Source organism: Festucalex cinctus, chromosome 14, assembly GCF_051991245.1.
Source record: "Festucalex cinctus isolate MCC-2025b chromosome 14, RoL_Fcin_1.0, whole genome shotgun sequence".
NCBI lineage: Eukaryota > Metazoa > Chordata > Actinopteri > Syngnathiformes > Syngnathidae > Festucalex > Festucalex cinctus.
This window is the reverse complement of record NC_135424.1, coordinates 281,824-296,931: the sequence shown is the minus strand read 5'-3', so window position 1 is coordinate 296,931 and position 15,108 is coordinate 281,824. Positions and strand designations below refer to the sequence as shown.

The window sequence follows — 15,108 nt, the reverse complement described above, 5'->3', positions numbered from 1 at the left end:
AAAGTCTTTTTTTTTTTTTTTTTAGAGAGAGAAAAATTCAATTTCCAGCACAGTATATATTTTCTGTCTGTGGAATGCAACGTTGTGGCGTGACGGGACTGACGCCGTTAGAAAGTCCCCGGAGGGACGTTTTTAATAAAAAAAAAAAAGCACGCTATAAAAACAATTAGCGAGTCCGCGGAAGATGACCCCGCGCTAAAAACGTAGGGAAGCGTGCGTTTGAAAAATTGCTGACGTGTGGTTTGTGGCGTTCAGGACGAGTACGGCGCCGAGCGGCAGCTGACGGACGACGACGTGCGCAACGGCGTGTCGCTGCACCACGCGCTGGCCATGAGGGCCGCCGACTACGCCAAGCGGCCCAACGTCTTCTACCTGCGCACCGCCGACTGGAGGGTCTTCCTCATGCAGGCGCCGTAAGTCGCCTCAAGTCACGTCAAGTCACGTCATCTTTATTTCTGCGCATTGCGAAGCCATTGAGCTCAGACGCAGCAAAAGGGGTGCGAGGGTTGACCCCTGAGGGACCCCACACGTCATTGGCAGTCAAAACCCAGTAGGATGGGAACACTCACCCGTATACACGACTGGATATGCAGGCCATTGACGTCACAGGGCGGCCATCTTGCTCCTCCCACCTCACCAGCAGACTACCGCATAAAGCATCCGCTATACGTCCACGTGAGACATGTCGAGCTCGCAGGCACTTAGCAGAAGGTCGAGGTGGGCTTCAGCCAGGCCGCTCGCTAAGTCAGAAAATAATAAGAAAAGAAGAAAAAACGCAAGCTTCCTTCAGCATAGAATTCATACATGTATTTAATAGGGATGGAAGATAATATCCAAACATCATGACACGATCACCATATAAAGGTCAGCATACAATAATTATCACGTGGGTGGCGATACAAAAAAAACTCACGATATTGGAAAAAAAACAAAACTAAACAAAATATTGTGCTTTGGTACATAACAGCAATGTATAAAAACAATCTTTCATAACACTTCATAGAGGAACTTACTTGCTAATGATAATCGACTTCCTCCCCATATTAACTCGTTTCACAAGCAGATTCTGTTTTCAACTTTATCCGGATTGGAAACATAGAAGGGCCAAAACATACCTTGTGAAAATGAAAAAAACAATCTATCCACCAGAGGGTGCTAGACAATGATCTATATCCTGTGACTTGAACATCTTGTATCCAGTCATATACAGGGAGTCCGAAAGTTAAGGCGCACTCAACTTAAAGCGTTTCCACTTTCCAATGGTTATGACCAGCCCACCATTTTGTCTCCTGTGTTTTCCCTTCGTCCGCTATTTAGCTAACTTAGCTAGTGCTAGCTAGCGCTCGTGCACTTGTGGGAGTATCTTTGGCTTTTTCACCCTCTTTTTTTTTTTTTTTTTTTTTTAATTCTTTTTTTTCCCCCCACATTTGGATATTTTGCTGGGCGTCGGGCCTGGAGCGCTTTTGGGGGGCCGGCGAGCCCGTCAGGCCGCTAAGGCATGCGTGTCTCTCTCTCTCTCTCCCTCCCGTCAGGTCGTGCGAGGACATGCGCTCGTGGATCACTCGCATCAACGTGGTGGCGGCCATGTTCTCGGCGCCGCCCTTCCCGGCCGCCATCGGATCACAGAAGCGCTTCACTCGCCCGCTGCTGCCCGGCTCCACCACCAAACTGTCGCAGGTCGCACAAACACGCCATTTTTATTTTGCCGGCCAAGCGGTTGACACTTGTTTGGTTTGGTTTTGCGCGGCAGGAAGAGCAGGCGTCGTCTCACGAGGCTCGTTTCCGGGCGGCGTCCTCGGAGCTGGACGAGCACGTCGGCGGAGGTGGCGCCGCGCCGGAGCGCAAGGTTAAAGGTCGCGAGCTGGACGAGCACAAAGCGCGGCGAGAGTATTTGGAGTTTGAGGTAAGGGGTCATGACGCCTTTTGTTTTCAGCTTTCATTTTTAGTTGACAATTTGTGGAAGTTAGGGCTGCTTGATTATGGAAAAAATAATAATCATTATTATTTTGGCAAGAATTGAAATCACGATTATTCAAGCAATTTGTTTGGTACAAAACAAGAAAATGTTTAAGCATTTAAAAATATTAAGAACAATTTAAAAAATAGAAACACGATAATTATGTAATTTCCTTTTGGACCAAACAGAATTTATAATCTTATTTACTTAATAAAGTTGGAGTGCATCTTGTGCACCTTGAAGTAGGATGATCATTTATTTTATTTTATTTTTTAAATATTAAGCCCAATTAAAATAAATGGAAACACTATAATTATTAGGGGTGTGAATTGCCTAGTACCTGACGATTCGATTCGTATCACGATTCACAGGTCACGATTCGATTCGATACCGATTAATCCCGATACGAATGGTCACGATTCGATACCGATTAATCCCGATACGAATTTATAAGTCGATTGTTGCGATTTTTTTCCATTCAAATTTAGAAAATACTATCAGTAAATTTGTACATGTACACATGTACACTGTAAGATTTGTATGAATATATTTATCTAAAACTTGAGGCTTATAACCGTGAGCCACTGTACACAAACAGTTTGCAATCTGTTTCACATTTGAACAGCATTAAAATAAAAATATTAAGGCTTAATGTGCCGTTCATATAACATTCTTCCATGCTCAAGGTGTGAATCCTAAAAAAAAAAAAAAAAAAAAAAAAAAAAAAAAATCGATTCTGCCGATTATTGAATCGATTCGAGAATCGCGCGATGCAGTATCGCGATATATCGCCGAATCGATTTTTTTTTAACACCCCTAATAATTATGTAAGTTCCTTTTGGACCAAACATATATATGTGTATATATATATATATATATATATATATATATATATATATATATTTATTTATTTTTATAAAATTTTGAAGTTGGAGTGCGGCATGTGCACTGTGCAGTAGGACAATCATTTATTTATTTATTTTTGGTACAAAACAAGAAAATGTTTAACCGAGTCAAAAAACAAATAAAAATATGAAGACAAATAAAGTTCTTTGAAACAGCATATTTATGCAAGTTCCTTTTGAATGAAACAAAATGTATTAAATAAATTTAAAATGTATTTTTTTTAAATAAATTAAAAATGTGTGCAAATGTATACATGTAAACAACTCAAAATAGAGTATTAATAATCTTTTTTTATGATGATGCTAATTTTTGTAATGAAGGAGCGTAAATTGCACGGGCATACGTCGAGTCACACGTGGCACGCGTCTTTTTTTTTTTTCCCCGTCCAGAAAACGCGTTACGGTACGTACGCCATGTTGCTCCGCGCCAAGATGTCCGCCGGCGAGGAGGACTTGGCGGCCTTCGAGGCGCGACTCTTGGAGGACGGCCTCTCGTCCTCGTCCTCGCCACCGCCAGCGGCAGAAGCGCACGGCACAGGCAAGACGCGCGCTTCCGCCAAAACTTTGAAGGTGGCGTCCTCGCATTTGCTCTGTGACGGCGCCGCACGGCCAGGAGACGAAAGCGGGAAGGAGGAGGAGGAGGAGGAGGAGGAGGAAACGCCGCTGCACAACCAACGCGTCAAGTTAGCAGCCAGACAGGAAGTGGTACCGTGAGGAGCGTGTGTGGGCGGGAAAAAGGAGGACACGTTTAGTCAGACGATTTTGACGCCAGCACTTTAAGGCTCCCTTTTCTTTTTCTTTGCCCCCCTTCTTTCTCTTCGGAAGACGCTGTTGCCATGGCAACAGACGGGGAGCAGATCTCCATGGCAACCACACATCACCTGTCGCCAGGACCAAAATAATAATAATAATAATGGAGACAAGCAGTTCTCAGATATATTTATTGATCATCTTCATTTATTTCAACCACAAAAAAATGTTTCTCGTCGACGTTTTGTCATCTTAACGGACGACTGGGGGGGAAAAAAAAATTAAAAATGTTTTTGTTTTTGCAAGTGCAACTCTCGTCCGATTGGTGAGTGAGTGAGTGACATCGCAGCCATGTGACGTTGGCGCCTCTCAGTGATTGGCCGCAGCCGACTGCTCCTCGTCTTCGATTGGCTGACTGCTGAAGCCGCTGTCCACCGTCGATTCTGATTGGACCAAAAAAGCAACAAACACGCTTAAGAATCCCATTCATCATCATCATCATCATCATCATCATGATAGAATGGTGGCCCAAGAGTTGAGTTCAACAACCACACCTGCAACTATCGCAAGAGTTTGTGCATCATTATTTTGTGTCCATTCAATTTATTATGCTGCCTGCCATACTACAGTACACTCAACTCAACTTTATTTATAAAGCTGTATACAAAGTGCTGTAAATGGAACATAAACCAATGAGTTTGTTTTGCCTGACACAATCATGTAGACAACCAACCAAATTAGACTCAAAAAGTAAAAATGTTTATTGATAAATATTTAGCTAATGTAGCTAGCTAATGTAAGTAACAGCCCTATAACCTTCTAACTGTACATTTTATATTTATGCATGTATGTATGGGGTATATGCCACGGAGGAGGCGGGACTTCCGGGTTTCCACACGTCAGCTGTGTTTCCACTTCCGCTTTACGATGTGTGGGCCAGTCCCAAGCGCGCTTGGGAGGCGAAGGGGTGGAAGATGCGAGTGTTGGAACGCGGCCAGCAGTGGCCGGAAACGCCGCTGATGTGTGGAAACCCGGAGGTCCAAGTCCGTGGCATCTACCCCATTTATCTGTTGGAGACACTGACTCTTATTTTGAAGTAAAAGCCGGCTTGGAACTTCCGGTCATGGAGGCGTGGCGAGAAGAACGAGGGCAAGCCGGGACGCGCTTCACGTTACGTCGCTAACTAATTAGCTCGCCACTAGCCAGGCACGCTGAAATGAGTCGAGGGAGGATCAACTCGGGAGCAAACGGAGCTTGAGGCGGCCGAATGTTCCGAATGTTCGCTGCCGTCGACACTCGCCAGCAGACCAGCGGCAGAGGCGAAGAAGCCGGCGGGCTAACGGGCAAACGCGGTAAGTAACGTTAGCAGTTAACGTTAACTTCCGGGGCGAGCTACAACAATTTGTTTGAAATACAAACAGTCTTTTCTTCAGCTGTCATGTTTTGTATCCTCTCTTGAGCTTGTTCATGGAGAAAATACGCGAACAAGCATTCAGTCAAGTATTCAAGTACTTCACATCCATTATCTGAACTACTTATCAACATGAGGGTCGAAAACGAGAAAATAAATAAATCAATAAAACCGTTCTGCATTTAAAGACTTTGGTATTAATTAGGAAGGGTCCAAACAGCTGATAAGTGGAACGACTCGCATGACCTTTAAATGTCATAACAAGCGTTTGTCATTTGTTGTAACCAAAGTTTTCTAGTTATGGGTGGATGGATTACTGTATTCATCATATCATCAGATAAAATTTGATATTGTGTTGAAGGGTATGACAAAACCAATTCCTCCATCACCGTTAATGAACCAATTATTTATTTTTTTTTTTATTTTTTTTTTATATTGTTTAGTGATAAATAAACCCCAACAACTTAAAAATAACAATTGCACAATAATGTCACGAGAGGGATGTACGTGCTCGCCAGGCTTTTTGATCATAAAATATATATCTCACACATTGAGTTCCTCCACATATTGACGCGCTTCACAAGCATATTACGTTCATTAGCATAGATTTGAAACATAAAGGGGCCAAAACATACCTTGTGAAAATTGAACAGCACTAACAAAACTAGCCACCAGAGGGTGCTAGAATTGAACAAATGGAAATCAACCTGACTTAAAAAAAAAAGAAAAAAAGTGCTGCTTTTAATATTGTGACATGATGCCGACGAGATATTGTGATATCACAATATTGCCTTTATCGTTACATCCCCTAATACGAGCTGAGTGTTGGTTTGTGATGATTCGACTAAGTCGTGTGTCCGTGTCCCTCTGTCAGGTTGACGGCTTGACATCGACAGCCATATTGCTCGCTCGCTCGCTCTCGTTTTCTCGGCCTGCTACGCTAAACGTTTGGCTGCCAAGTCTCTTCTTGTACGGTGAGTTGATTGCTCTTCTTTTATTTTTTTTCTGCTTGACAACGTCTGTTTCTGGACATTAAGTTGTTTGACCAACTTTGATGACAATTTTTAGTGTCAAGGATTTGAATTGCACATTTTGTGGTGGACAAAATGAAGAGCAGCCTAGCGTAACTTAGCTTAGCCTAGGCTAGTTTAGCCTAGTTTAGCTTAGCCGATCTTATCTTGGCTTAGCCTAGCCAGCACAGTAGCCAGGCTAACTTCTTCCTCGGCTCGTTGCGTAAGGTTGCTTGCGGGCACGTGTGTCGGCACCTTGTCGGAGTTTGTCCTGCGGCGCGTCGGGCGTCTGTCGCGGTCGCAGCAGGCGGACGCCATCGTGCACGCCCAGCGACTCCAAGGCCTCCAGCACGTCTTCCAGCGGACCGCCGCCCAGCTGCCGACAAAAAAGTTGGAGAAGGGAAGAGCGCAAAGACGTTTTGCGGATTTACGCCGCCGTCGGTCCGTCCTCACCTGGTAGTGTTGCAGGAGGCTGTGGTAGGGGGCGGGGCTATCCCGGTAGAGGTGAGCCAGCGTCATCATGCCCAGTTTGTCGGCCAGTTTGCTCCACGGCACGCCGGCCCGGCTCAGCGCCGCCACGAGCTCGCGCAGCGTGCCCGCGTCCACGTGCCAACGCTCGCCGTCTGACGCCACCGCAAAAGGAAAAAACCCTTTGAACGGAATGTGGTGCGTGCGTGCGTGCGTGCGCAAGCAAGCGGGACGTGACCAACCTGCTTTTTCTTTCACGACGTTGTTGGCGACGTGAGGAGCCGACGCCGAAGCGGACGCCAGCAGCCTCCTGACCTGTCACGTGACGCCACACGGACACGTTTTGACTTTGAAGGGGAGCGCGACAAACTTTTGCTGCATTGGAAGACGGTCGCAAGTTGGACTTTTCCCAGTTCAAGCCAGGAAGTGTGGACCGGACCGGACCGCCCCCTTCAACAAGCCAAGTTGAAAGGAAAAAAAAAAAGGAACCCGACGACAAGTGACGTCGCTCTACAATGGCGACGATGGTAAAACACAATTTACTCGAGTATAAAACGAGATGGTAGGGGTGGGAATCTTTGACTGTTGGCTCTGCGATTCGATTCCAAATCGATTTTCCATTCCAAATGATTTGATTGACAATGATTTCTGCTTCAATTTATAGATGAGTAATTCAAAGTGGTTATGATCGACTCCAGCCTGACTGGCTAATGCTAATTAGCATGCTACTCGCGGCACTTTTATCCCTCAAAAGAACGGCTAGTCATACAAAACGCTTCAGGAATGCATACAGAGAAGCATCTTAACATGACTCACCGGCATATGGGGGGAAATCAGCTTTTATTGGCATAAATTGATGGTGACTTTTTCCTTCTACTCTCTAATGTGGCTACAATTTCACTGTGCATTAGTATGGAGGACCAAAATTACCAAAAATTCATAAATAAATTACTAAGAGTGAAAATAAAGTTGGATATAAAAAATATAATTTGAAAATGATATCCAAAAAAAATATAAAATTTTTGAATTCGATTTTTTTTATATCCGTTGTTTTCACTTTTGTCATGTATTTACTTTTCAAAAATTAAATACAAATGTAATATATATATATTGTTTGGATATAATTTTTTATTTTCACTTGTAGTCATTTGTTCATTTATTTTGGTCCTCCATTGATCAGAATGTGGAACCACACTGCCTCCAAGTGGCCAAATCGGGTACAACATGAACAGCATTCCCAGTACGTGAGTAAGGTTGCGGTCAACGACGGAACTGTCTGGAATGCTTATGAAATAAGATCAAAAGATGAAATGAAGCAAAATTGCGAGAAGGTCAGTTTGCTGGAGGTTAAAAATGAGTTTTAAGAGGCAAAAGCAATTGATCACTATCCGCCATTTTGGTTGTTTACTTTGGCCTTGAGCGCTTTCAGGTGGGAAGTTGTGAAAAGCGACTTTGGACGAGCAGCGTTGGATGACTACCTTGTGACATTTGGCCAGGTCCAGCGGCGTGTGACCGCACACGCGTCTCTTCCGGCAGCTGATTGGCTGCGAGGATGCATTCGTGCCCGCCTCCTCTTCTTCGTCTCGCTCGTCGTCGGAGGAGCTAAAGACGAGCGGCTCGTCGTTCTCCACGTCTTTGTCGGCACCTCAAACCAAAAACATTCCGTGTTAAGAGAGTGACTCGGTGCGTGCGTGCGCGTGTGCGCATACCTGCCGCGAGCAGGACGGAACACAAGGTGTGCGCGTGTGCGGCAGCGGCCAGGTGAAGGGGCGTGTTTCCTCCAAAAGTGCGAGCGTTCACGTCCGCCTTCAACTGTAAGAAAGAAAACGTTTTTTCCCGTCGTCATGGGAAGACGGAAGCGCGATCACGCACGCACGTTACCTCGGTGACCAGCGCGCAGGTGATCTTGAGGAGGTTTTGATTGACGGCCATGTGCAGCGCCGTGTGTCCGCCCTTCATCTCGGCCGCGTTGACTTTGGCGCCGCCCTCCACCAGCATCCGCAGGCAACGGTGGCCGTCGCGACGCACCGCCAGGTGAAGCGGGGACAAACCTGCCCGCCGGCCGTCAAAAGGTGAAAACGTCACGAGACGCACCTGACCAAAATGCGTTTGCAACATTTTGCAAGTTGCCTCCGCAATAAATCATCCTACATCTGCAAGTACTTTCTCAATGTTCTCCAATTTGGATCCTGTAAATGTATCGAAGCGGATGGCGACAAACAACAACATGGCCGCCTCGCGACCTCAAAAGACTCTCCAGTCATATGGTCAATTTTTTGCGCTTTTTGTTTTGTTGCAAACGTACATCAAGACAATCCCAAAAATGCAAACGGCGCCGTTGAAAAATGTTTTCAACTCCAAAATATTGACTTTGACGGAACGTTATAGCTGTCAGATTCATGTTACGTTGTCATTTATTTCTTTATTTTTAAACTTTCACTGTGAATCCACTTCCTGTCAAGCTGCACATTTGAAAGGGGGCGTGTCACAGACGTGACAGATTAGCAGAGAGCAAAATGATCTTTTTTGTTCATGAACTAAAACGACCATAGATTTTTGTCCAATTTTTCTTAAGCAAAGTACATTTTTGTCAAAACGCATATTCATTTAGTCCCACTTATTGTTTATTAATGAGGGTTTCAGTCTGGTGAAAAATGTGTGTTGACAAAATGTATTTTTTAGTTTTCGTTGATGAAATGAACACTCGAGTGGACGTCCACGTCAATTTTGCTGGCGATTGTCGCCGCTTGTTGTTCCACTTTAACGTTTCCTTCAAAGTCAAGAATCATTTTGAGGTTGCTCGCTGGTTTATTTCCAGCCTCGTTTTGCAACAACAACAACAACTCAATAAGTTTCGATGTTTTCAAGTGCGTCTCAACTCAAATGAGTCAAGTCGAGTGAAAGCTGTCGTCCGCATCAACATTAACTTTGGAGTCACCAAAGTTGCGGCACAGGAAAATAACATATATATATTTCACCCCCTCTAATTTGGCCACAAAATGAGGAGTTATTCCTTTTTTAATTTTGTTTTTGTTTTGACTTCCTGTTTTATTTTGAAAACGGGATGTCTTGTGAGGACACATGAAGAAAACTTGTAAATGACGGCTAAACAATTCGGGATGGGCGACTCCCGATACCCGCCCGCCCAATTTTCAATGCAGGACAACCCCGGGCCCCGCCCCCTCACCGTGGTAATCGGCCGTGTTCAGGAGGTGGGCGTGTCCTTCCCCCAGGTGGGCCAAGGCGGCTCGCAGCGTGGCGACGTCGCCGCCCAGCGCCGCCAGGTGCAGCGGGCAGCGGCCGTCTTTGTCCCGCAGGCCGGGATCCGCCCCCGCCCTCATCAGCGCCTCCACCGCGCACGCTTGACGCGTCAGCACGGCCAGGTGAAGCGCCGTCTGATTGGTGGACAAATGGCAGCAAAACAGGAAGAAATCAATCGCGCGACACGTTTTCCGCTCTCCTGGAAGATGTCTGACGAGCGGGATGAAAGGAGGAGAACGGCAGGAAGTCGCATGACGGACCTGCTGCAGGCGGTTGGCGACGTTGAGCGCGTGTCCTTGCCCGTCGCTAAGCAACGTGTCGACCAGCTGGCGGGTGACGGCCGTCTGCTGGTGGATGATGGACAGGTGCAGGGGACTGCGGCAGGAAAAGAGGCAAGCGGACAAGAAGGTGGTGCGGCCGCCATATTGCTCCTCCCAAGAAACGTTTCTCACACCATCTCGTACATTTACACGATCCAACATTTGTACAAGGGAGAAACATCGTGTTTGAAATGTGTTCAACATCAACAAGAGGACTTTTACCATTTTTATGAAAGAATTTGAAGTGCAATTGAACAAAAGATGCCTCTGCCACTTCTAATATTGGGCTCGAAGGAACTGAGCCATAAGAGAAAACGGGAGTTTTCAAAGCAGCACATACTGTCCACTTATTTATTTATTGATGTCTATTTTTTTATTTTATTTTTTAACTTGTTACAAAACAGTGAGCACCCCGACACAAACGCCTCCGGCCTCATGCTGCATTGGAGGATGGCGGGAAATCGGATTTATCGGACTTGGTTTTCCCCACTTCTGACCTGAAAGCGTTGAAGGCAAAAGTAAACAACCAAAATGGTGGACAGCGCTAAATTGTTTCTGATTTTGGTTCTTGAAACTCATTTTTGACCTCCAGCATGCGTAATTTTTGTTTTGTGTCTTATTTCATAAGCATTCCATACAGTTGAGGACTTGACTTGGGCGATCGATCGCGGCAATACCGTCATGTACATTTCGTGACGTCAACTTATGTTGAATACTTTGGAATGAAGAAAGCGATCTCGTTTTATACACAAGTCAATTGTTTTACCATTCACGGTCTGTATTTCCAAAGGGGGAGAAACCATTGGAGAGTGACGTCACTTGTAGTCCATCCGTCAAGTCTGTGGAATTTCCGAGTTCGAGGGGGCGTTCCCGTACACACTACCTGGTTTGAAGTCGGAAAGTCCCACTTCCGACCATCCTCCAATGCAACATAACTGCCTACAAAAGATGTATCTGTATCGGATAGTTGAAATGGGAGGAGCAAGATGGCCACCCTGTGACGACAACAGCTTGCGCAATGTGCTATCCAGTCGTGGAGCGAAGGTGTTTCAACTTTACAACGGTGACGCTCGGTCTGCCATTTTGTCTGCAATGTTTTCCCCTCGGCCGCTATTTAGCCTTTAGCTTGCTGCTAGCGCTTGTGCACTTGTGGGAGTAGCTTTGGCTTTTTTGCACTCTTTTTTTTTTTCCTTCTTTTTTTCCATCCACCTCTAAGCAGTAGTGGTAAGTACAGCATCTTATTATTTGAATTTATTTTAGATTTTTTTGATGTAAATACTGACTTTAATGGGGAAATTCAACTTCAATTCAGGTTACATGACGAGCGTAGAAACGGCGCAACAAGGTAACTCGAGAGATGGGAGGAGCAAGATGGCCGCCCAGTGACTTGAATGGGCAATCAGCTACCCGGGTGAGCGGCCCGGTCTGACTCACGTGTCTCCGCCGGCGTCCCGCGTGGCGCACAGGCGTCCGTGCAGCGCCAGCAGGACCCGAGCGTCGCCGCTGGCGCAGTACCTCAGGAGGGCGCCGCGTGCCTGGCGAGCCCGGAAGGCGGCGGCGGCTGCGGGTAGGACGAGACGTGACGTCAGTGACGTCAGTGACATGACGGCGCGCGAACGAAAGAAGGCTCGCGTGGCGACGCGTCCTACCGACTGCTGACAGTTGCCTGTGCTCGGGGGCGGAGCCCGCCATGTGTGCTCCTCCTCCAAAGCCGACCACGCTTCCTGAATAGAAAACTCCGCCCCCTCCTCCTCCTCCCGCCGTGCCGTTCATGTGCTGGTGGCCGAAGTGAAAACCTGAAGGAGACAAAAAAAAACAAAACACCGACGACGGTCAGTGTTTGCGCTTAGTATCGGATGTCGACACTTGCCTCACCTTCACCTGCGGCTCCTCCCCCTCCGAATCCGCCGGCTCCTCCTCCTCCTCGTTCACCGCCTCCTCGCCAGGGCTCATAGTGGGGGAGGGGCTTTTGTTTCTTCTTCAGCACCTCCTCTTTGTCTGAAGCCGACAAGATTTCAAGTTTGGTTTGCAAACATGACAAACAAAAGGAAGAAACTGATTTTTGTTGGTTGTCTCTGTCAGAAAAACAAGAATCTTTCAAATCCATATGCGAGTGCCAGGCCAAAGGCTCCTTAGGCAACATGGAACAGCATTTGGGATTATGGGATGAAAGAAGAAGAAGAAGAAGAATGTGACCTTGAACGTGAGGAATGTAGGTGAAGTGTTTGGGGTCGCTGCAGTCTCCCGCCTTTTTCCTCTTGAGTTGCAAGAAGACGGTGACGGGCCGCTCCAGCTCGGCCGTGTGGTACGGCGGCGTCTTGAACACGATGGCGTACTGAGGGAGGGAGGAGCCCGAGGTCACGTGAGGACGAGGAAGCGGACGCGGAAGCGGACGCGAGCGCCGGCTCCGCTCACCTGCTTGTGAACGTCCGTGGGCGCAAAGTCGCCAAAGGCCTCCCAGCCGCCGTCCTCGTCCTCGTAGAAGCGGATCTCGATGTCGTCTGCCGCAAACAAACAATGGCGGGACGTTCGCTCAAGCGCCTTTGCGTCACCACACGCTAACCGCCGGCGTGCGTTTGCGTTGCCCATCGGATCCGCTTGGTCACACGGTTAGACCGATTTTCGGTTTTTGACGGCATCCATCAAGTCAAAGTAAGCTAATGGGTCTTCTTCGCCGGAAGATTTGCGTCCATTTACGCGGCGCTCCCCCTAGTGGCCCGCCAGGTAATTGCTTAATCAATCATGACCAATGGAGCCGCTTAAAGTGGCCGTACTTGCGTATTGATAAGCTATCAGGAGACAAAGCATCCCGATCGATATATCGTCACACTCCTACTACGACTCGATACCTTTTTGGACTTTGTCACAGAGCAGGAAGATCTCGTCTCCTCCCAGCACGGATCCGCACGTCTTGTCGATGCGGGAGATCTTCAGGTTGGACGCGTTGGGGGATTCTGGCGGGGAGGAAGAGAGAAGAGTGAGGGGGCGGGGCCGCGGAGAGGGCGGGGCTCGCGCTCGCGCTCAGGCGGGACCCACTGCTGTCGTAGATGGGGTTGGACACGACGGCCCTGAGCGCCCGCGTGAATCCGCCGTCGCCGTCGGCCAGGAAGGCGGTGAACTTGAGGCGCACGATGTTGAGGTCCACCATCTTGGACAGCTCCTTGGCCTCCTTGCTCAGCGCGCTCTCCTCGCCCGCCGTCAGCGTAGCCGCCGCCGAGCCTCCCCGACGCCGGCGCCACTCGTCGCGCAGGCGGCGCGTCAGCACCTCCGTCACGCCTTTCTTGGTCACGTGCAGGATGCCCAGGTTGCTGAAACTGAAAGTGCGGTTGAAGCGGTCGGCCGCCAGCGGGGGGCGGCGGCGGCGGCGTGAGACCAGGGGCCTACTGACGAGGCGCTCAGGTCGTTGGGTCCCACGTCCAGGGTGCAGGTGCCGTTCTCGTTGCAGTGGCGGCCCACCAGGCTGTGGGCGTGCACGCGCGGCGGGTCCGTGTGCGTCACCAGCTGGACCTCCACGCGGGCGTGGCCCACGTAGTTGTTGATCTGGCGCGCGGAAGCAGAGTCAGTCGAGCGCTCGCAAACGTCGCAAGCGCGCGTGCGTGCGTGGTCACCTTGACGGTGGGGTACGTCCTTCGGTTCTTCTCGCTGGAGGCTCCTGGCAGGCCCCCGTGTGACGGACCCTCGCACTCATAGCGAAAGCGAAAGCCGCGCTGGCAAAAAAACAAACAAGAAGAAGAAGAAGATGACGGCGGCTCGGACAAACACTTCCTGTCGCTCGTCAGCACCTCACCTGTTTGGGCTCTTCGATGATTTGAATGTAAGGCCCGTGCGCTGAAACACAAAACAAGTTGATGACATCACTTTACACGGCCTCGCTGTTTCGCTCATTTTTCTTTTTAGTACAATTTTGCATGCACTTTTTTTTTTTTTTTTAAACAGTAATTTTATCAAATTTATTAAAAAAATTGTGTGGTGAGGGGTTTTGGAGGCGTCAAACATTTCCACTAAATGACCTGTCTCGGGTATGTACGCTTCCGTCTTGACGTCCACGGGAGGAAGATATTCGTACGGCGTCAAGTTGAACTGCAACTGAGCCACAAGTCGGTCACACGGTTTGCAACGTGTGCTCATCAAAAATGAACATTGTCACGTGACATTAGCATATGGGTGCTTCGATTCGAAGAGCAAAACAAACTCACGTCGTTGTCGTAGCCGTTGATCAACTGAGCTTCCGTCATTCTGCTCTTCTGTGGGGAGAAAGAAAGCGAAAAGCAACTTTGGACTTTCACATGACTCCATTTGCTTCCTGGCACTGCCACAAGAGGAAACCCCCCCCCCCCCCCATTCTTCATCATCATCATCATCATCATCATTCTTTCCTGTCTTTTCACTTCATTCGTCTGACGTCAACGTGACCTGACATTAGCTGGCGACCAGTCCAGGGTGGAGCCCGTCCAACCGCCTCTCGCCCATGCATGGGACACACACGCACACCCACACAAAATCCATCTCCCCACAGGTAATGTCTCAGCATGTTAGTGGTCGCTCATTGACGAGTGCCTGGTGAGTACTATTCACCATATGTACAAAAGAATAATAAGGGATTATTATCTCATTATTCATGTTTGATCAATCAATGAGTAATGTTGATGAGATGAAAAGTGATTTTTACCTGCCTTTGCCGATGTGCGAGTTACTTGTTGAAACTCCAAATCGGCCCCAAGTGTCGCCGAGTCGAAAGCATAACAGGAAACGAAACACATGGACTTCCCATGAGAACCTTCAAAACAAGCGTTTTAAAGTCAAACGTTTGTCCTGACCTTGCTTGGCGCTATTGAGGACGCGAAAGCAACAGCATTTCCTCCCTCGCTTATCACTGACAAACTGCCCTCAAATCTTCCGCCAACCATTAGAAGAACGAAGATGTTGCCGCGTTTTACAACCTCACTCGTATTTTGAAAGGAATTGTTGTTTCGCGGAAGCTCAGCTCGTGCTCACCATCGCAGTCGGGCGGAGGGTGCGCCGTTGC

The 15,108-nt window shown here is 47.9% G+C and overlaps 2 protein-coding genes across 4 annotated transcripts in view; one reads left to right on the top strand and one right to left on the bottom strand.

Moving 5' to 3' along the window:
- Positions 1 to 4,318, top strand: part of psda (pleckstrin and Sec7 domain containing a) — a 19,434-nt gene extending 15,116 nt beyond the window's left edge. For all 3 annotated transcript variants that reach the window (XM_077495856.1, XM_077495854.1, XM_077495855.1), the window contains 4 exons: positions 256 to 413; positions 1,533 to 1,677; positions 1,751 to 1,903; positions 3,253 to 4,318. In XM_077495856.1, the coding sequence (XP_077351982.1) occupies positions 256 to 413; positions 1,533 to 1,677; positions 1,751 to 1,903; positions 3,253 to 3,576 (780 nt within the window). In that variant the 3' untranslated portion in view covers positions 3,577 to 4,318. The remainder of the gene's footprint in view (positions 1 to 255; positions 414 to 1,532; positions 1,678 to 1,750; positions 1,904 to 3,252) is intronic.
- On the bottom strand, positions 3,788 to 15,108 carry nfkb2 (nuclear factor of kappa light polypeptide gene enhancer in B-cells 2 (p49/p100)). Its single transcript, XM_077495857.1, is given in 23 exon segments — positions 3,788 to 4,055; positions 6,289 to 6,409; positions 6,487 to 6,656; positions 6,744 to 6,816; positions 7,980 to 8,146; positions 8,211 to 8,313; positions 8,383 to 8,552; positions 9,689 to 9,896; positions 10,023 to 10,137; positions 11,517 to 11,762; positions 11,764 to 11,878; positions 11,958 to 12,080; positions 12,279 to 12,417; positions 12,498 to 12,583; positions 12,932 to 13,036; positions 13,119 to 13,396; positions 13,471 to 13,622; positions 13,691 to 13,789; positions 13,870 to 13,910; positions 14,093 to 14,168; positions 14,279 to 14,326; positions 14,756 to 14,859; positions 15,078 to 15,108. Coding segments are annotated over 22 exon segments (2,796 nt in total). The 5' UTR covers positions 14,843 to 14,859; positions 15,078 to 15,108; the 3' UTR covers positions 3,788 to 3,981.